The sequence below is a fragment of the Typopeltis vanoorti genome, chromosome 1 (genome assembly GCF_054136105.1).
Source record: "Typopeltis vanoorti isolate ZY-2024b chromosome 1, IOZ_Tvanoo_1.0, whole genome shotgun sequence".
Classification (NCBI taxonomy): Eukaryota; Metazoa; Arthropoda; class Arachnida; order Uropygi; family Thelyphonidae; genus Typopeltis; species Typopeltis vanoorti.
Window position 1 is genome coordinate 5764051 of NC_143549.1, and position 22742 is coordinate 5786792.

A 22742-nucleotide genomic window follows, 5' to 3' on the forward strand; every position below is an offset into this window, starting at 1 on the left:
TTTGCTCCTTTGGTTTTACGCCACTTGGATCTTACAGTGACACCATCTTTGGCACCAGGCATAAATCTGCTTATTTCATTATTCAAATAGAAGCCTACCACATTCTTAATTGCATCATTGCCTAACCTATTTCCACTTTATTTTTTCTTTCTCATCACTTGGTGGTATGCCATATGTGCTAGAATTTTTGAACTAAGTATTTGTTATATTGAAATTTGTCTCTCATGTTAATGCTTTACCAACTTTTGAAATAAGGCTTAAAATTTAGCTTTCCAACAGATGATTAGCTTTTGAGAATTTTTCCTTGAATTCATGAGATATGTGACTGAAGACATGGAGGAGTTGGGTTTCTTCAGCATGATTACTAGAATCCTTGGGAACAGAGAAACTAGCTTTCAATTTACCTCTGAATGAAAATTTTCAGGGACAGCAGCACATGCCAATGAACTAATATATAAGAATGTACTTGGTTCAAAGAGATAACATTTCTTCTTTATTTTCTAATACTGCACAGGTTTATTTAAATTTTCCAGACATCAAGTACATTACCCTTATTGGTACAGGTTCTTGGCAGAGGGAAGGGGGATAGATTAATTTCCTCAAACTGCTTCAGAGTGGCTTCTCGTAATGATTTTGTGTGTGTTTGTGTGTGTACAGCAGATGGTCACAACATTTACAGGTTTACTTAAATATAGGTTTATTTTTTGACATAATTCTTGTAGTGATATGTGTAGATATTTACTACATTAACTACACATGATATCTGGAGTGGTGGTAAAGGTATTAGAAAAGTCGAGTCAAAGACAGAATTTAGAAATTAATAGATAAGAATATGGTACTCCATGGGAGGAGAAAGCATGACTTTGTTAAAGGTGACTCATGACTTAGTAATTTACTCACTTTTTTATAATAGTGAGAGTTGAGTTGGAATGGCTTCATGATACTGCTGGATTTTGCAAAGGCATTTGATGGGATATCACATGGAACACTGTTACATAAATTGGATTAAATAAGGATGGGTATGAAGCTGATGATATGGATAAAAGGTGGCTGATGGACAGGTATTAAAGAGTAGGATATGGCAAAGAAGAATTTGGGAGTAAGCAAGTGATCAGCAATAGGCCACAACTCTCTGCTTGGACCACTGCTGTTTACTTTGTACACGAATGATATGGAAATTATTTGAAGGGAAATATTCTATTGTTTGTTGATGTGATGCAAAAATTGGGTAATGTATAAGTCAAGCATGGTGATGTAGAGATTTTTGAAGATAAAAGTTATATATTACAGCTTCAAGTTTAATGTGGAAAAGTGTCTAGTTTATATTTTGATGAAAAGGTTACTAATTGTGTACTACATAAATGAAACTGTATTCTGGGAAATGGATGAAACTAGGGAATTGGTATTAGTGAATAGAGAGTTGAAGCAGAGGACATGTTGCAAGCTGCTGAGGTAGTTTATAGGATTGCTTGGTTATTGATAAACACTAACGAACAGAGATATGGGAGTTGTCTGTCTTTACAATGTTTTGATATATACATATAGTCACATTTGGATTACTGTGCACTGGTTGGTCACCTGAGTTTCTTGGGGACAAGGAAATGATAGAGAGTATTGAGGGGACAAATTGTCATCTATAGAAAGCTCTCTTTGAATGATAGATTCAGAGCTTGTGGGTTGCTGAAATTGGTTGATATGAAGAAAATAGAGGAAATGATTGAAACATTTCAGTTACTGAAAGGGTTTTATAAGGTTGATGTAGAGAACATTTTTCATCATTTGGATAGAAAGTGCAGAACAAGGAGTCATCCCTGGAAATTAAGTATGTTTAGTATACTAAGTTTTTCATTAAGAGATGTGTTTAAGTGGAATGGGTTGTTAGAGTCTGTTGTACTTTCTCAGTCAGTGTGTTTAAGAAGAGAGATACTATTGATACTGTGTGGATAGTATTGGCCTCCTGCAATAAGTCTTTAGACTCCACAGAGGTTTCCATGCAATAATAATAATGTTCTATAAGTTAAAGATGCCAAGAAATTATATTGTTGGTTTCATCCTTCATCCAATTGTAAGCAAACAAAGTTTGTGCACGGTCACTTCATGACTGGACTACTTTTATATAGAGGCTAATAACATCACATTAATTTCTTAATATTCCATAATGCAATGCACATATCCTTACAGACATGTTTAATGCTATGCATTATGGGAGAGACCCAGACCAGTTTAGACCTTTATTGAGGTCTGATCAGTGGGAGCCAGGTTCAGAAGAGATACCAAGGTTGAAGTAATGCAGAAATCATATATTTCTCATATACAAGTAGTCAAAATTTGTCACACCTTATTACTAAAATACTCTGGATTAGAGATAGATGTTGAACATTTTTTCACTTCGTTATAATATAAGTTAAAGATTCAAAGAAATTATATTCTTGGTCTCATCCTTTATCCAAGTGTAAGAAAACAAAGTTTGCAGGTGTAGTGGCCCTTCCCATAATGCATAGCATTATACATGTCTGTAAAGATGTGCATTGCATTATGGGATACTAAGGCAATTGATGTGAAGTCTCGATATACAAGTAGCTCATTTGTGAAGTGACTTCATGTGTAAACTTTGTTTGCTTACAATACCCGTAATAATAAAGGAAGAAACCAAGAATATAATTTCTTGACATCTTTAACTTACAGTATAACCAAGTGAAAAAAAACTTTCAAAATAATGTTTAACATCCAGCTATTTCCTTTGTTTTATTTTCCACTATCTCCTTTGTTTACTGATCTCAGCTACAGTGTCTTTTATTTTATTTTTCAAGTTTTATGACTAAATGGGAATAAATTTTATGTAGTGCTTCTCACCAAATTATTGCCTATAGCTTCACTTGTGGCAAAATTCACTTCACTATCATGCAGGTTTTTTGCTTTTATTGTTTGCAATAAGAGGAGCATGAAATAATATTGATTCTGTAGGAGTTAGGCTGGGTCCTTTCCACAGTTCATTATGACATACCATTTCTTCACAGTGATGCTTGCCATAGTTCATGTCTTGCTGTAACCACTCTGTGTATCTAGTACAGATATCCTACATCAACCTCTCCTTTAATATTTTCCTCAAGATCTAAGATCCCAGAGATTGAGCAATCACAGAAAGACTTAGAGAAACTGTGTTGCACTTGTTTCAAAGGCATTTATGACATAGAAGACTACCATCAATTCTTTTTTTGGTGTGTCCTTTGGTATAACAGGTTTTTTAAGTACAACATAAAGGCAATCTCATTAAAAGGCATTGCAGCAGAAGATTTTCCTTTAGTAGCATATACATGACTACATTTATATACCATTGAGAGTGTTTAGTTTCACCCTGTAGCAGTAGTTACTTAAACTACAAGAGCTGAATGCAAATATTGAGGCTTCATCAGGCACAGGTAACACTTTCAGCAATCAGTTATCTATCCACTTAAACTATTGAGCATTTGGTTTTTGTGCCGTTATATCTGTGTATGTTTTATAGATTTTGTACCACTATTTTTTATTGCATTCAGCTACGTTTGGCTGAAGGGTGGCCGAATGCATTTAGATACAGAAATATTGAGATAATAAAAATAAAGTTATACTATTTTTATACCATATTATTTTTGGACTTTTCCAGTATCCCAATTGCACAATTTCATGGAAGAAATATTTTGCATAACATATCCTTTAAATTTAGTTCTTTTAAAATTTGAAAAATATGCTTTTAGATAAAAATATATGTAAACCACAAAACATTTGTTATTTGAGTAGGTGGGAAAAGGTTGCTGTTCTGCATTGAAAGGGATGGGAGCAGTGGTTTATGTAACAGAAATAGATCCAATTTGTGCTCTTCAGGCATGGTAAGTACTGATGCAATGAAATTTTTTTAATTATTTATTTTTAGTATTGGTATTGCTGCTCTTCATGAACTGCAGTTATTATTATAATGTATGAGTTGTGAGAGTGACTTGCCAAATATACAGGATTAACAGGAACATCTTGAGTAGTGTATTATTCTGCTATCACATAGTGTTGTGAGCACTGTTTAGACATAATCAAATGGGATTGTCTATATAGTGCTCACAAAAATTATATAGCTGAAAAGCTAAAACATCAAAATGAAATAAATAATATTTTGATCTTGTAATTTCATAGCATTTTTATAAATAAAATAAAAAGTCTGATACTTTCTTATTCTCCAAAAGTTCTTTTAGTTCCATCTTTTACTTTTGGAAATTGGTGGGTAGCTGACTTCACCATTGGCCATCATTAATAGCTCAGTCCATGTCAGTTGATTATTTTGTATGCATTAGGGTGAGAGTATGCAGAATAGCTGTCCATTTTGCAATTATAAATTTAATATTTATATTGTTACTGGAAATAGTGAATTCTACAATTTTTTAATTTATTTATTTAAAAATGTGTCAAAGAATGAAAGCCTTTTACTGGTAGAGATTGATTATCTTCAAAACTAACTTTAAAACAGCCTAGAAAAAGTTCATCTAGCCAGCAACAGCTAGAATCAAAAACTATAACAGTTTTTCTTCTGGTAGTACCAGGAACATCCACAAGACTATTCAGGTATCCAATATTTTGTTGGGTGCCTGCATAGTCTTGTTCTCAAAAAATATACATAAGAAATGGGATAGGGACATGAGTTACCATTTATTACTCTCTCTCACTCTGTGTGTGTGTGTGTGTGTGTGTGTGTGTGTGTGTGTGTGTGTGTCTGTGTGTGTTCGTAATTTGATTACCTAATTACTGTTATAAAATTGATTGAAATTAAATTAGGTTAAAAATAATCGTATTAAAGAAGGGATGATAAATATCCATTACTGTTCACACACACACACACACACACACACACACTGTTAAAAAACGTATACCCATTACGCCTGTTCTCCCAGAATATATGGTGTTCCCAAGGTACACAAACATAATGTTCAACTTCGGCCGATAGTTGAGGGAATAGAGAGCCCTAATTATCACCTAGCCAAGAAATTAGCATCAACATCAACACTCAAGGAATTGGTAGGTCATTACTCCTCCTTTATAAAGAACACACAACACTTTATAAACAAAATTAAAAAACATAACACTCGACAAAGATGATTTATTAGACAGTTTTGATGTTTCTACCCTTTTTACAAATGTCCCAATCAGAGACACAATTCTTCTCCTACAAAACAAATTCCCGCTCAACATTACGACTCTATTTATCCACATACTACGTTCCAGTTACTTCATGTGGGGAAAATTTGGAGAAAAGAGCAAAGCTAATAATAATGGCAAATACCTGTTGGATTTCTGCTCAGGACATGGACTGGTTATTACTAACACCATGTTCCAACATAAAAATGTGCACAAATTCACATGGAGAAAAGAGGCAAGGAATAAGAAAGTCATTGACTGTGTTATTGTTGATAGTGATGTTTTCTCTGGTGCAGGACACCAGAGTGTACAGAGGATTTGAAATTGGAAGCGATCACTATTTAGTCTTGAGTAGGATAAAATTGAATTTCATATCGAAAAGAATAACATGTAAGAAAGTTTTAAAGCGAATAAAAGTTGAGCAGCTCTCAGATGTGAACTGTAGACTAAAATACACAAAGATTATTGAGGATAAAATGAAAGAGTTTGAGAACAGTAACCAAACCTTGGAGATTCAGTGGCAAACTCTGAAGAAAACATTGATTGATTCTGCCAAAGAGGCATGTGGTGAGTTTGTCTGCAAGGATAGAAAAATCAGGACTCCATGATGGACACTGGAAGTTAAAGAGGCAGTGAAGGAAAAGAAGAAATCATATCAAAAGTTCCTGTCAAATAAGTCAGCTTTTGCTCTTACAGAATACAGAGACAAATGTAAGAAAACGAAACACTGTGTAAAACTAGCTAAACAAAAGTCATGGGAGGACTTTGGCAAGAACATAGAAAATAAATATCAAGAAGGTGGTAAGATCTTCAGAGGTTGTTGAAGAAGCTTAGAAATGGAGGAAAGAGTGCTGTAAAAGCAGTTAGAGATGATAAAGGTGACATGAAAACAGGAGAAAAAGATATCCTTGAAGTATGGAGTAATTACTTTGAAAAACTGCTAAATGAAACAAGCAGTGATGACAGCACAGTGATAAAAAACACTGACCAGGCATGCAGTCAGGAATACATATCCATACTTGAAGTAGAAAAAGCCATCAAAGGCTTGAAATGTGGAAAGGCAGCAGGAGTAGATGATATTCGACCAGAAATGCTGAAGTATGTTGGTATAAAAGTATTACAGTGGCTGCACTGCATAGTTCAGAAAGCCTGGACAGAGGGACGAATTCCCGATGATTGGAGTAGAGCTCTAATAGTACCCATATATAAAAAGGGAAATAAAACTGAATGTGAGAATTACAGAGGTATTTCCCTACTGAGTGTTCCTGGCAAGATCTATGCAAGTATACTTGAGAAACGGTTGAGAAGAATTGTGGAAGAAAAGCTTGGTGAAGAACAAGCTAGATTCAGGCCAAATAGAGACTGTCAGGATCAGATCTTCACTTTACGACAAATAGTCAAGAAAGAATGGGAATATAACAAAGATCTGTATTTAAGTTTTGTTGATCTGGAAATGGCATATGACAAGGTGCCATGAGATAAGCTATTCAATACGCTACAATTATATGGTGTCAATGGGGCATTATATCAAGCAATACTTAGCCTGTATTTGAGTTGAAAGTCAGCAGTTAGAATTGAAGGAAGTACAGGAAGATGGTTTAATGTTAAATCTGTTGTGAGACAAGGGTGTACATTATCCTCTCTGTTATTCATTATCTATATGGATCACATTATGAAGGAAAGTGGTATTAAACATAATATCAGAATTGGAGATGTTAATGTCAGCTCTTTGCTTTATTCAGACGATGTTATACTTCTGAATAAATCCGCTACAAGTATGCAAGATTCCCTGACTAAATTGAATAAGTGTTGTAATAGATATGGTATGAAGGTCAGCATTAAAAAGACAGAGACAACGAAAATAGGTAGAATTGTTGAAAATGTCAACTGTGTTGTGAACGGGGAACCTGCGGAACAAGTAAAACATTTCAGCTACCTAGGCACGATTTTTAGTGAAGATGGTAAATTAAATATGGAAATAGACAACAAAATCAACACAGCTGGTATGGTAGGCAGTCAACTGAATAAATTCATGTGGAATAAGAGAGAAATTAGTCAGAACACTAAACTAGCTGTGTACATGACAGTGTTCAAACCAGTTTTAACTTATGGATCTGAGAGCTGGGTCAGAAGTAAAACACTTGTTCAAAGACTAGAGACCGCAGATATGAGACTCCTGACAATATGCAATATTGTCAAGACTCTCATATCCTGACAATGGCAATATCATATTAAAAACGAGGATATTAGGAAAGAACTTGACATTGTCGGCATCCAGGAATGCATTAGGGTAAACAGAACAGAATGGGCGAGGAAAGATTAGCAAAACAAGTGTTCTCTGCCAGGTTGGCAGCAAAATGACCCAGAGGAAGACCAAGATATAGGTGGATTGATACTGTACAATGTGCCTTAGACGATAGAAATATAAGATCTGATAATATTGTAGTCTTGACAAGTAATAGACTGATTTGGAGTAAAATTGTAGATGGGAAGTTAGTAATGATGTAAATTTTTCAAGTAATACTATCATATCCTGTACACCCCTTGAGGGTACATGTCAGGAATTTGATGATAATGAAAAGAAGGTACGGCGATGGGCTCACCTCTACCCCCCCCCCCCCCCTCCGCAGTTGCTAACTTTATATGGATGCTTTTGAGCAACGTGTGCTCTTGATTCCTTTACCCTAAAATCTAAAGGTTGGCTTAGATACATTGACTTATCTTAGATATGTTTTCGTTATCTGGCCATACAATCACCAAATACAGTCACCTGAACAAACAACATGAATGTATACAATTTACTACTGAAATTGCAAATAAGAACTGGTTCCCTTTCCTGTATACACTAGTCACATGTCTTCCCTCAGGCTTTCTATCCTTCACTGTTTACTGCAAACCTACACATACATGCTAACTCATATCACCAACTTTGCAAAAATTTGGAGTCATTAACACCCTCAAAAACAGAGCTATAACAATTTGCTCTAATGAACTAGCTCTTAAACAGGAATTAAAAAATTATTAGCAATACATTTATAAATAATGGCTATGGCAAAAATACTGTTGAAGAAATTCTTCATAAAACTTCATCAAAAAATAATGTAGATTACAGTAAAACCATAGCTATCCCATACATTAAAGGGTTATCAGAAAAAAATTAATAGAATCCTACACCATTACAATCTTAATGCCACTTTTAAACCTCCTTTAAAATTAAAAACATATTTAGCTCCTCCAATTGTGACATCCTGGAGTTTATTGCATCTATTGCACTTGTAACTTACCTTATATTGGAGAAATTGGACTTACAATCCCTATCCATAAAAAAAAATAAAATAATAATAATAACAATTTTGGTGAAGCGTACACAAATTGATTGGCAAAGCACTTGCCAATCAACTTGCAATCGTTTCAACCGTAATGCGAAGGTCGAAACGTCGAGTGTTTATTTTAGTTTATATTAAACTAAAGTTTTACTCTAATACAGTAGTTGTTTCCGTAATATTTTTTATTAATATTATTATTATTATCTGAGAGTTCAAGGGAGGCTATAAATCACCCAAACCAGCTATCATACCTTTACTTAAATTCATTCACACTAGATGCACTTACTACCCCTAAGGACAAATTATTCCCCTCACTCAATTAAATGAAAAGAAGAAAAGGATTAGTCTGTCAGAAGTGCAGTGATGGATAGAACTGGAGCACTAGTAACTTCCTGCTTGGTTGTTAACTGTCATCCTGGGAGCACTGAAGTAGCTGAAAAAATTTCTATGTTTGATCTCTAGAGCAGGGTTTCCAGACTATGTAAAAATAAATAAAATATTACAATATATATATATATATATATATATATATATATATATATATATATATATATATATATATAAAATTGATAAAAACGGGGGGGGGGATTCTAGTTTTCTATTTTTATTACGTTTTGTGGGTGGTAACCACATAACTATAGTGAGAGATTTTAATTACATGAATGTGGATTTGGTAAGGATTAAATGGTGCATGGAAGTAAGGAGAATGAATTTATAAGGGTTTTCTGAGCCATAACTATCACTAGTAGCATGTGATGGAAGCAAGATGAAGTTTTTCGATGTTAGATTTGATGATAACTGTCGTATATAGTGGTGAATGAGATATCTATGCGTCCACTGATTTCTGTTGTCACTTGTGACAACAGTAATGATTTATTGGGCACACATATTCAGAAGAATAAAGAATAATAATTTTTCTTATTTCAAATATTTTGGCCAGAAATTAATGGGCCATTATCAGTAGATCAGCATAATCGCAAATTAAGGCTGCAAAGCTAAAACTTCCAAGTCATGCACTGCAAAGCTAAGACTCCGTAAACTTCCAGGTCAGGCACATTCCACTAGATTGGATGTTAGAGTAATTCCTAGTAGATTCACAGAAGAAACATCAACTCGGCTGGATGATTTTTTGGAGACCAATGAGGAAATCTCACCAGAAATGCTTTGGGAAGGAGTCAAGATGATAATACAGGATACAGCAAAGACGTATCTCGGCCCAATAAGAAAACCAAGAGACCCATGGATATCAGATTGAACATGGGAACTAATCAAAAGAAGGTGGTTGGAAAAACAAAGAGACACAGGGACTGAAGAATACAAGAGATTACATAGAGAAATCAGAAGAGCCATCAAGCAGGACAAGGAAAAGTTCTATACTAATAAATGTGAAGAAATAGAGTTCTAGATGAGAAGGCATAATTATAAAAGGATGTTTTATTTAGTTCGTGACTTAAAGTACAAGTTTAAGCCTAAATTGAATGTCATCAAAGACAGGAATGGATCATTACTAACAGAAGAGTTGGAAATCAAAAACAGATGGAAAGAATACTGTGAGGAACTGTACTGCAGAGTGGATAAAGAAAATGTGGAGTCCTCCCACCAAGAAAATTTTGATTTGGAACCTCTTCCACTTAGGCATGAAGTTGAAAGAGCAGTTAAGCAGCTCAACAGCAATAAGGCCCCAGGTGCAGATGAAATCCCAGCAGAGTTAATTAAGGCCACAGGGGATGGAGGGATAAGAGTGTTTCATAGATTGATTACAAGGATATTATTATTATTATTATTATTATTATTATATGGGAGACAGGATCATGGCCTAGACTGGAAGAAGTCAGTTTTCATACCACTACACAAGAAAGGTGATATAAAGGCATGCAAGAATTATAAAACTATTAGTTTGATATCTCATGCAAGCAAAATTTTATTAAAGATCATGCTAAATAGGATCGGGGTCAAAGTTGAAGCAGAGATGCCAGAGGAACAAGCTGGTTTTAGGAAGGGTAAGGGCACCAGAGATCAGATCCTTTGCCTTAGACAGATCATAGAAAAATATAAAGAATTCAGACTCTGTCTGGTAATGTGTTTCTTAGACTACTCTAAAGCTTTTGACTGTGTTGAGCATGTGAAACTCTGGGAAGTAACAAGAATGGGTTTTCCTCAACACACTATCAGGCTGATAGCCAACTTGTATAAGGAGCAACAAGCCACAGTAAGAACAGGTGTTGGATTGACTGACTGGTTTCAAGTTGGAAAAGGAGTTAGGCAAGGATGTTTAATTTCTCCTCACTTGTTTAGTATATATGCGGAGGACATCATGCGTGAAGCATTGGATGAGCTCAGGACAGGAATTACAATAGGAGGTAGATTGATCAGTAATCTGAGGTACGCTGATGATACAATACTCCTTTGTAATGACATGGAAGAACTAGGACTAATTCTTGATAAAGTTAACAAGATTAGTAATAACAGAGGACTTCAACTAAATTCTAGCAAGACAAAGATCATGGTTCTCAAAGGAAAAACAAACAGAGAAGCTCTTGAGAAACAAGTTTATCTTAATGGAGAAAGAATTGAGGAAGTCAGCAAGTTTGGGTACCTGGGATCCATTATTAATGTGAAGAATTGCTATTCGGAAGATGTCAGAAAAAGGTTAGGAATGGCTAAAACAACAGTCAGTGACCTGTCTAAAATCTGGAAGGATGACTCTATCTCCATGGGAACAAAGTTGAGGATTTTAGATGCAGTTGATTTTCCATCAGCGACTTATGGATGCGAGACTTTGTTCCCGATATCTGCTTTTGAGATGTGGTGTTACAGAAGGCTGTTGAGGATATCATATACTGAAAGGCGTACAAATGAATGGGTGTTAGAAAAGATTAGTAGAACTTTAAGGCTCCTTAAGGATATTGACAGAAGAAAGATAAAATATTTGGACACATAGAAAGGATGAAAGGGGGGGACTTCTCAGAACAGTAATAGAAGGTAAAGTTCCTGGAAAAAGAGGCAGGGGTAGACCATCAATGAGATGGATGGATGGATGGCATGTGTCAAGTGACTGATCTTCAGAGAGTTGAGGCCGTCAGAAAAGCAAACAGCAGGACTGCCTGGTGTGGAACATCATCGAGCATTAGAGTGACCATAAGGCATCTGTAGATGCCCAGTGAACATAGAGAGAGCTAAAACTAATATTTAAATAATTGAATGATATAACATTTATCTCATCTTCCTTTTTTTTTCTCTCCTCTTTTACCTTGCAGTGCCGAGGGTTTATTAAGCGTCAGACCTCAAACCGTTCACAGGATAAGGTGGTCAGCCCTACTCCCCGGTGTATCCTATGTCCGTAGTGTTGAGTTCTCAAGGCCAGTTTGACTGTTTTGCAGGATGAAAAACCCCAGGATAAACTGGGGAAAAAACCCTACTGTCCACGCCAAGTGTAAGCAAACAAAGTTTGCACCTGAAGTATCTTCAGGACTGAGGCAACTCATTGTAAAGGTGGACCATGCTCTCATCACTCCTTGTCTCATTATCTCCCATAATGCAAAACACATCTCCTTGCGGACATGTCTAATGCTCTGCATTAAGGGAAGGGCCACTACCCAGATCGATTTTGACCTTGATTGAGGTCTCATCAGTGGGAGCCAAACCCAGAAGTGGTGATATTATGGCAGAAGCAATGGAGAGGTCAAATTTACTTATACGAGTTGCCAAAAGGTGTACCACCTTATTATTAAATTACTCTGGATTTAGAGAAAGATGTTGGAAGTTTATTTTCCACCTGGTTAGACTATAATAAATTTAGTTTAATCCTTTATCCAAGTGTAAGCAAACAAAGTTTGCACCTGAAGTATCTTCAGGACTGAGGCAACTCGTAGTAAAGATGGACCAAGCTCTCATCACCCCTTGTCTCAGCATCTCCCATAATGTAAAGCACATCTCCTTGCGGACGTGTATAATGCTATGCATTACGGGAAGGGCCACTACCCTGATCGGTTTCGACCTTTATTGAGGTCTCGTCAGTGGGAGCCAGACCCAGAATTGACGATACTAAGGCAGAAGTAATGGAGAGGTCATATTTATTTATGAGTTGCCAAAAGGTGTACCACCTTATTATTAAATTACTTTGGATTTAGAGAAAGATGTTAGCATATGTATGATGCTAAGTTTTTGTGCATAGTGATGAGTGAAGATAACGTCCAGTGTCTGTAGGTTTGTAGTAGATTGTGAGTTTGATTTGTTCATTATCTTGTTTTTTTAATAGCACGTCCAAAAAAAGTAATTGATGGTTATTTTCCAACTCTAATGTGAACTTAATTTTTTGGTGGAAGAAATTTTTTTTTTTGAAGAAACTCGTGTAAGGCATTTTCCATGCCTTTCATGTGTTTAAAGAAGCAGAATGAAGAATGAACGAAGAAGCATTTTCGTATGTTTAGCAGAACTCAATTTTGGGAAAAACTATAAAACGCGATCTACTAACAATGACTAAGTCTCCACACTCTATGCTCTTAATGTCACTCGTCTTTTCAATTTTTTATTTGATTTTAATGTCGTTACTGCATTCTTCTGTTTTAGCATTGAATGTTTGTGTAACCATTCTCGTCCTGAAGAAGCCAGACAGACTCAAGCTGGTGAAACTGGTAGACGATTATATACATATATTTATAAAGAATCATGGTCCAATAAAATCCAAACTAAATGTCTCATATTTAGTATAAAAGGACCAAATATTAACAGTAAAAAATTAATACTCTAGATGGATATACAAAGCACAAGGTACGTTGTTTTCAAAAACTTAAATGCAAAAAAGCAAGATTGCTTAACCATCTAACTTTCCTTAAAAGATGCAGACAGTTTACTATCATTCCAAAGTTCTTAATAATTAAAGAGCAAATAAAATCTAAAAAAGCGAAACTGATTTATTTCAAAACGTCTTTAGCCTTACTGTGCAAAAGAATCCAATATGTCAGATACGTACTGAACAAAATAGACCTTCAATGCTTAGATCCTTTCTATGACATTTCTAATAACATAATACAACTTGGAATATAATTGACTGCATGGTACAAAATAGTTATAAAAAAGTTTATCGATCTAGTAAGGAATCACAAATCAAAAAATTTGATAGACTTTATCAAAGTAAATGCAACTCTAGACCATGTCTCCCGGATGATAAGGTTGTTTTCAACCTTTCAGACCACACTCTTTCCAAACAGGAATCGGAGATTTTAAAAAAAGGTTTCAACTTCGCCATAGCTCCAAATCACATCCCAAAAATAGATTTCATAAGCAACATTGAAAAAGGTCTTTCTTCATTTTCAGAGACAGTAGCAAATGACATAAGATTTAAAAGTACAATCATCCTCTCTACCTCAAAACCACAAAAACGTAATGTTACCCACTCTGAAAAGAAAGAACTTTAAAAAGAACCCAGACATTATCGTTCTAAAAGCAGACAAAGGCAACTCAACAGTTATTATGAATACCAAAGATTACATAACAAAGATTGGTGTTTTAGTTTCTGACATGTCTACCTATAATATATTAGATGTAGATCCAACCATGAAAAACCACAAAGAGATGAATCTCTTAATACATAATATGACTAGATGGCCTCAAGAATTAAAAAGAAATTTAAAATCCTACATCCATTACCACCATGCCTATATGGTGTACTTAAAGTTCATAAAGTCGGAGTTCTGCTTCACCCGATCGTGGACGTCAGAAATTCTCCAGCATACCTACTAGCCAAACACCTAGCCAGTCTGTTGAAAGAGTAGATAAAGAAATCGGCCTCATTTATAAAAAAATTCTCAGCATTTCATTGAAAGATTAAAAAGTATCAACACATCAAATACAGATATACTTGCAAGTCTAGACGTACTGTCTTTATTCACGAACGTACCAGTTGAAGAAGTGATTAAGATCTCTTTCCAAACAACATTTCTCAGCTTTTCCGTCATTGTCTAAAATCAAACTATTTTAAAGTAAATAACATATTGTATCAACAACTTGAAGGCTTAGCCATGGGCAGTCTCTTGACTCCACTGTGCACGGATCTGTTCATGGAAAAACTAGAAAATGACATCCTATCCAAAATAAATTCGATACTGTCAGTCTCTGGTGGAGATATGTAGACGATATCTTCATCATTTGGAAAGACATGGAAAATGCCTTACATGAGTTCCTTCAAAAAATAAATTCCTTCCACCAAAAAATTAAGTTCACATTAGAGTTGGAAAATAACCATCAATTTCCTTTTTTGGACGTGCTATTAAAAAAACAAGATAATGGACAAATCAAGCTCACAATCTACTGCAGACCTACAGACACTGGACGTTATCTTCACTTTAAATCTACTCATCGCTATGCACAAAAACTTATCATCATACATATGCTCAAAAACAGAGCAACAAATATCATCACGGAAGAAAAAGATCTGCTTGATGAGCTCTCGCTCATATCAAAAACTGTATCCAAAAATGGTTACCCACAAAATATCATTCAAAATATTCTCTATAGAAACAGCCCATAGTGACAACCTCAAATGATGCAGTATACATCGTCCATCATCATACCTTATGCCGGCTCAGTCTCAATGAAAATAGCAAAAATCATGAAGTCTTTCAACATCAGGGTTGCCTTCAAACCTATTTTAACTACATGGCACGTTAAGATCTCCTAAGGAGTGCATCGCCTTCTACAAGTACGCAGGTGTATATAACATCCCATGTTCCTGTGAACTGAATTATATAGGCCAAACATCACGAAGTCTAGAAATCCGAAAAAAGGAACATATAGGAGATGTCAACAACAACAGAACAAATCAGACACCTCAGGATTAGTCCATCATTTCTCAATTTCGAACCATTCCATCGATTGGGATAACAGCTCCATGCCGTACATTGAAGAAGATTTCAGATGTAGAAACTTTAAAGAAGCTGCAATGGTACTCTGGACAGGAGACAATCTCAATAGAAATCAAGGCATGATATTAAAAGACATTTGGAAAAGTTTTATAAATTCACTATGTTTAGCAGAACTCAATTTTGCGAAAAACTATAAAACGCGATCTACTTGCAATGACTAAGTCTCCACACTCTATGCTCTTAATGTGACGCGTCTTTTCAATTTCTTATTTGATTTTAATCATTACTGCATTCTTCTGTTTTAGCATTTAATGTTGGTGTAACCATTCTCGTCCTGAAGAAGCCAGACAGACTCAAGCTGGCGAAACTGGTAGACGATTATATATATATATTTATAAAGAATCATGGTCTGATAAAATCCAAAGAAAATGTCTCATATTTAGTATTAAAGGTGCAAATATTAACAGTCAAAATAAATATCTTTATATCATCTGTATATGTATATATTGATAAGCAAATTGACTCGGTTTCTAGACATGTTAAATATTATTTAATGACTTAATTCCGAGATAATAGGGAAACAAGTAAATTTAATATAACCACACAACTAGTTTCATCAGAATGCTGACTTCGTCAGGTGTGATAACATAAAAAGCAAATAAAAGTGTTAAAAAACATTACAGCATTACAACAGCAGATCATTAAAAACTGTAATTATGTTTGAATTAGAGTCCAAGCTAGAGTTCTATTGTTATGTACATGCAAGTGTACATAACAATTCACGAGTTCACCAATACTGAATAGCAGAGCTATATGAGTCTGGCGGACTGTAACTGAGATTGCTGTTCATGTGGGAAGGGTCAAGGATTTCTTTTGATTCCAGGATACGACGTTCTAATTCATCATAACATATATGAATGTTGGAAGTTGAATTCCAATCTGTTTGATGTTGGCGTCCTTCATCATTGGAGTTAACTGAGAATGAGACATGACTGGAGAGGGTGCTGGCTCTGGTTCTATTGTATGAGATGGCTACATCTCATATTTCACTAATATCTATCAATCTGGCATATGTAATATGGTGCATACTATTACTACATTGGACGAAGTGACAGAAGTGCAGCAGAGGAAGAGGTTCTAGACCTGTTGCATAATAAAGATTCGACAATAGGGACAGAGATAATAAATTTAAAAAGAAACAACGTGCTATTATCTGAAATAATGTGGATTCCATGGTTGATTTTCTTGATTTTATAGTGTGAAAAAACCCACTTGCTTAGCAACCTTTATACCTGGTTAATGCAGCATCTTTTGCATTAACCAGGTATTTTTGCTATTTTATCTGTAGCTGATTGTATATATGGGAGAATCACTGCTGCTCTAAAGTTTTATATTTTCATATATATCTCATTGTCTTGGAAGTTGATATAGGTTCTTTTTTTTTTATTACCATCAGTGTTCTATTGTAACCAATCTTTGGTAGGATGGAACTCATGTATTCTAACACTTAGTTTCTTTTATCTATATTAATGGAAATTTTGTAAGCCGTATCACATAGGAAATGAATAATGCTTGTTTTCTGTGACAGGTGATAATGGGATGGGACCTGTAAGTAATGTCTAATGTTTATTGGCCTCCTATAAACTGAAAAATTGTGTGTGTGCGTGCGCACATGCATGCATTGAATTCTTCCAATGTGTATCTGAAATGGCAAAGACCTGTTTGCCTTTAATTCGACAGTGAATTTAATTTGACGGTGAAGGTTGTTTAGATATATAATGAATTCTTCTAATTGGGTAATAGAAGAGCCATGCCAAATGATGAACATATCATTGACATATCTCTGCCAAACCCTTGGCACTGAAAGATTTTATTTTTTCTCCCTTTCAAACCACTCCATGAAAAGTTTGCTAACAAGGAAGAGAGGGAGGAGCCCATTGCTAGTTCTTCCATTCAAAATATTCTTCTTGGAATTGAAAGAGTGTGCTATTGATGTAATGTTTAAAAAAAATCTACTGTGTCTGTAGGGAAGAGGTTTTGTAATAGCTATATGGTCTCAGTACCAAGTTTCAGTTTTCTATCCCATCTGAGTAATTCCAGTGGAGTAATACTAGCAAAAAAAAAAAAAAAAAAAAAAAATGTTCTCTCTCTCTCTCTCTCTCTACAGAAGTCTATATACAATGATAGACTAATTTTATATAGATGCTGTTGATCTCACATCAGTTGTCTTAATATACCATAATGCAAAGCACCTGTCCTTTCAGTTGGATATATTTCTACACTTTGTGGGAAGGGATCACCTGATTGGTTTTGACCTTTATTGAAACCTTCTCAGTGGGAGTTACCAGAAACATTCTAGGTCTAGCTGCCTTGATAACTTATTTGATAATTTGATTTCTCAATTTCTTTCTCTGATCCTTACCCACACTAACTTATATTGACTCTGTACTTTTACTCCAAATGTTCATCAGTAAACTCATTCAAATGTAATTGATTAATCTTAAAACTACACACTGTTTGACTCACACATCACAGCTGTCTACTATTCTATATCTACTTTCCTTCTCAATTGATTATTATCATCATCTTTGGAGAACACTCTAACCACTTATCCCATAACACTATTGTTATTCATCTCCTTCACAACTTCCTCAAATACCTCTCCACATTTCCTTTTTTTCTAAGTCATTTGTGCATGCATCTAGTCCTAATTTTGATGCACATCCTTTCCATCCCTGTAAAGTATCATTTGTCACAATGTGCCACCTGGAAAACATGTTTTATCATAAAATATTATTACTGGAATCACTTACTTCTAATTTGAATGTCTTTATTGATAACATTTTTGGCTAAGTTTCATAGCCATTGTCAATGCAGGTATAGAAAAACACAAAAAAGAGAACAACAATTCAATTGAAAGCACATGATATTATGTGCACTATAAAGCCATGCCAAATGCAGGAGAATAGCTCCATCTTATAAAAATATTGATTATTATTGTTGTTTTTATTTAATCTTATATTAAATCTTTGTTGTCTGTTGCACCTTATTCAAAACCTAACTTTAATTTGATTTCAATCCTAACAGTCGTAAACCGAGCTTTTAATCCATTGCTTGATCTAGTTACTTATTCTTAATCCTTACTCGTAGCCTTTTGACCCTCTCCCTTTCTCAAGGTTGTATCTATGCTATTCACGTGCTCGTAATTTTATAACTTGGGAACTTGCCTCAGGTTAGAGCCAAATTCTATTGTTATAACAGCAAGTGTATTTCTTCAATATTAACTCCTGAAAATTTATTTTTTTTATTTCGACTGTGCCATCAGGAGTCTGATATAAGATTTAAATATCCTTCCTAAAGAAAAAACACTTCACTTTTCATGGAAATACTTCTAACTCTCAATACTCTATTAAGAAACGTAAAACTCAATTCTACAGTCGTGGTAAACTATCCCCTTAGATCATACAGGTTCGATTTTTATGAGCAGTGCATTGGTATGCAGGAATCAGGCAAATTATTTCGTAAACAAAACAATTTATTCATTCTAATTGAAAATACAAAAGGGTGTCCTCTTAAACGATTCCACGATGACTTCTAAGGCCGGAACAGGCCATGCTAGGCCTAAATCCTTGATATGCATGATGATGATGACTAAAATCAAAATATCTCTCAGGCTTTATACTTTTCGCCAATATCAGCTTGGATTCAAATGAATCAACCTAGCTTCACAATTCTTCTTTAAACAAATTGGTTAATAGTATGAACAATTTATAAATTGTTCATACCTTAAAACAGATCTGTGCATACTACATCATATTTTTAACTCAGACATTAAATTATATCATGCACTCTAAACCTTCACATATGCTAACTTTATCTTAACACACATAGCTCAGCACGTTATTTCACAAAATTAAACTCACGACCTAGAGTCCTTATTAATGATCTTAACTCTAATCAAATTTTCAATACAATAGCAATCTCTTCCACACGTTTCACTTCTAGAAAATTCTAATACAAGGCATTACTTGGTCGTATTGTAGTCCGCAACTGTAGATCCTTCTTTTACCGTCCGTTATAGCTCACTACCTGGTGCCTATTACGATATCAAAGATATTTCATCAACTGACACCTTTAGAAAACTTGGCGGCTGGAACTTTAGGACAGATCATCGTTATTGCATAATCGAGCCTTCTATTACTTCCAGAAATCTGTTGGCATGACGTGGATCTGTGACCTTGAGTCTGCAAGACACACTGGAATTCCTTGCATCCAGGGCTGAAATCGAGAGCCAAAAAAACGTCTGAGTAAAGGCGATGACAAAACCAAAAAGTGGTCGGCTAAGCACCACACGCCCACCAACAAGAAAGAGCCTTCTTACTACCTATGGGGAAAAGGAGTCTTGATCTATCAATCTTTCCCCCTTTTATTCTCTTCCTTCGACCTTGGATTCTGCTTCATTTCTATTTCCTTGGGTCTTTCCCGGGTCTGCACCTGCCACCTTTTTCGTCGTTGCGATAATGCAGGAAACTCCTGTACACACTTTGACCTTCGCGATAGTAACTGCCTCAGGTCATAAGTTAATCCGTCTGGAATATTTCCTTGTCTGGAACTTTCTTTTGTTACAAACTAATTCACACTTAACTTGTGAATTACTTTGTTCTCTACATTAATTTGGCAGTTACATTAATTAACAATTTACTTTAAATTAATTCCATATTACATAACTATAAAAAAATTGCTGATTATTCACAAATATCTGGTATGGATTTTTGTTTTCCAGTAAAATCGGTATATAAGATATTTTTGTATAAAAATCCTTCTATATACGATTTCACAATTTGCTTTAATAGATATCCAAAATAAATTACAATAAGAGAATTTAATTAATAAATTATTTTGAAATATAAGCAAAAAATTAATTGCAATTTAAGGAACACATGAATGGTGAGTATTAGCAGTATAACTTCCCAAAAATTGAGAAAGTTTTAGGCAATCGTTTTTGTTCAGGTTTGGGTTGTGAATGTGTGCTTCACAACTTTCCTTGTACAGTCTTTTTTATAAGAAAATAACTTCTGTGTAACATTTGGTTTTGTTGCACTGAATCCTGTGTTTTGTAGATAATGTGTGACTTGCTTAACTGAATTTGTTGATTTCTTTAAATGAAATGTATTCCTGATGTTCAAGATGAATTTGTGTAGAACAACCAGTTTGTCCATAATAACATAAGCTGCAAGAGCAGGAGATTTTGTAAACTCCTGGATTATAAAAAGGAGTATATTTGTCTTTAGTTGAGATAAGGTAGGTATTAAGTTTGTGAACTGGACAGAAAGAGATTCATAAGTTAACCTGTTGAAGTAGTCTTGCTATTTTTTCCAAAAGTCCTTTAACATGTGGAATACAAATTTTGATAATTTCTTCTTGAGGCAGGTTAAGACAATGTCCATAATTATTGATTATTTATTTTATAGTTTTTGCATTATAACCATTAGAGATAAAGGTAGTTCTGATAATAAACAGTTCTTTGTTTAGAAGAGAAGCTGTAGAACGTATTCTATGAGCTGTGAGCTTTGTAAACTAAAGATTTGATTACACCATATATCTGACAAGGGTGATGATGTGATTAATGCAGTGGTTCTCAAACTTTTTGCATCTGAGCCCCACCTGACAAAAGAAAAAACACTGTGAGCCTTCCCCCCCCCCCCCCCCCACACACCGGTTTTATTTATCAAAATAGAACAAAATAGTTTGACGTTTTATTCAGTTTATTTAGTGTTTTCTGCATACTGTTTAACAATTTTTGACACAAAATAATTAAAGTATCACAATATTAGGCCTACAATAAAAATTAGCTTTAACACTTGCAATTAACCAAAATATGTATTGAAATGAAACACTTTAACTAACAAGTATTTAATTTTTCTCTGTAAAAATAATCAAACATTTAAATGTCAAAGTCTAATGTAATGGATGGGCCTGCTTTTGAGAACAAAGTTTATCAAAACATGGTGTAATATCAGAAATGGCCACTTTAAGTTCTTTAGCAATATTTAGTCTTCAATGATACTTTGACTTCATCGCTGCCAAAGCAGAAAAGCCTTTCCCACATAAATAAGTTGTTGCGAAAGGAATAAGGATCTTCAATGCTTTTTGCTTTTTGGCTGAAAGTTGGGAATTCCTTGCCAATATGTATCCAGATCTCTGACAAAGACAATTCCTTAAATTTACTTTTCAGTGAAGTATCACTAGTGAGATCAATGAGTTGTTCTTGCTCATTTATGTTCAGAGATGATGGCCCAGGTGCATTTTCAGTTTTAATTTTTATCTGTAGGAAAGTATGCCGTGCCTCCCCCCCTGGGGGGGGACACACCCCACAGTTTGAGAACCACTGGATTAACAGATTAACCTACAAGTCTCTTTCCATCCAGTTTGCAAACTTAATAACATCTAAAAATGAATATCCTTTCTTTTCTTATCCAGGAGTTTACAGAATCTCCTGCTGTTGCAGCTTAGTTTATTATTATGAACAGACTGGTTGTTCTGCACAAATTCATTTTGAAGAACATCAGGAATACATTTCATTTAAAGAAACGATCAAATTCAGTTTAGCAATTCACAAATTATATACAAAATACTGGATACGGTGGAACAAAACCATGTGTTTACACAAATCTTTTCTTCTGGAAAGACTGTACAGGGAAATTTGTGAAGCACATTCACAGTCCAAACCTTGAACAAAAACGATTGCCAAAACCTTTCTCAATTTTGAGAAGTTTTACTAATATTCACCATTCATGTGTTCCTTAATTTGTAATTAATTTTTTGTTTATATTTAAAAATAATTTATTAACTAAATTATTTTATTGTGAGTTATTTTTGATATCTATTTGTACAGATAGATATCAAAAATAAATTAAAATAAAATAATTTAATTAATAAATTATTTTTAGATATAAACAAAAAGTTAATTACAAATTAAGGAACACATGAATGGTGAGTATTAGTTAGTAAAACTTCTCAAAATTGAGAAAGTTTTGGACAGTTGTTTTTGTTCCAGGTTTGGATTGTTTCAACTACTGAATTGTGGTTCTCTTATATATATATATATATATATATATATATATATATTCTATTGACACTGGGTATGAAACTTAGCTTAAAGTTTTACAAATAAAGGTATTTAAATTAAATTTGATTCTGATAATAATATTTTATGCCTCGATAAAAAAAAAAAAAAAAAAAAAAAAAGTCTTATGCACTCTCTTATTTACCATTCCTCTAATGATTGAATTCTTCTGTAACAACATATAACTTTATTAGAGTATTAACATCCTTATGACACTTGCTCCATCTTACTAACTGCCTCCTCCTCATTCATATCACCCAATCACTTCTT

At 34.4% G+C, this 22742-nt stretch overlaps 1 protein-coding gene across 5 annotated transcripts in view; it reads left to right on the forward strand.

Annotated features, from left to right (window-relative positions):
- The window catches only part of LOC150109760 (adenosylhomocysteinase-like 1), a 440710-nt gene that overhangs the window by 328441 nt on the left and 89527 nt on the right, over window positions 1-22742 (forward strand). For all 5 annotated transcript variants that reach the window (XR_016549840.1, XM_090408492.1, XM_090408303.1 and 2 more), the window contains one exon: window positions 3778-3866. Coding sequence is in view for 4 of the 5 variants with exons in the window: in XM_090408492.1 (XP_090264618.1) it covers window positions 3778-3866 (89 nt within the window). In the remaining variant the exon portion in view is untranslated. The remainder of the gene's footprint in view (window positions 1-3777; window positions 3867-22742) is intronic.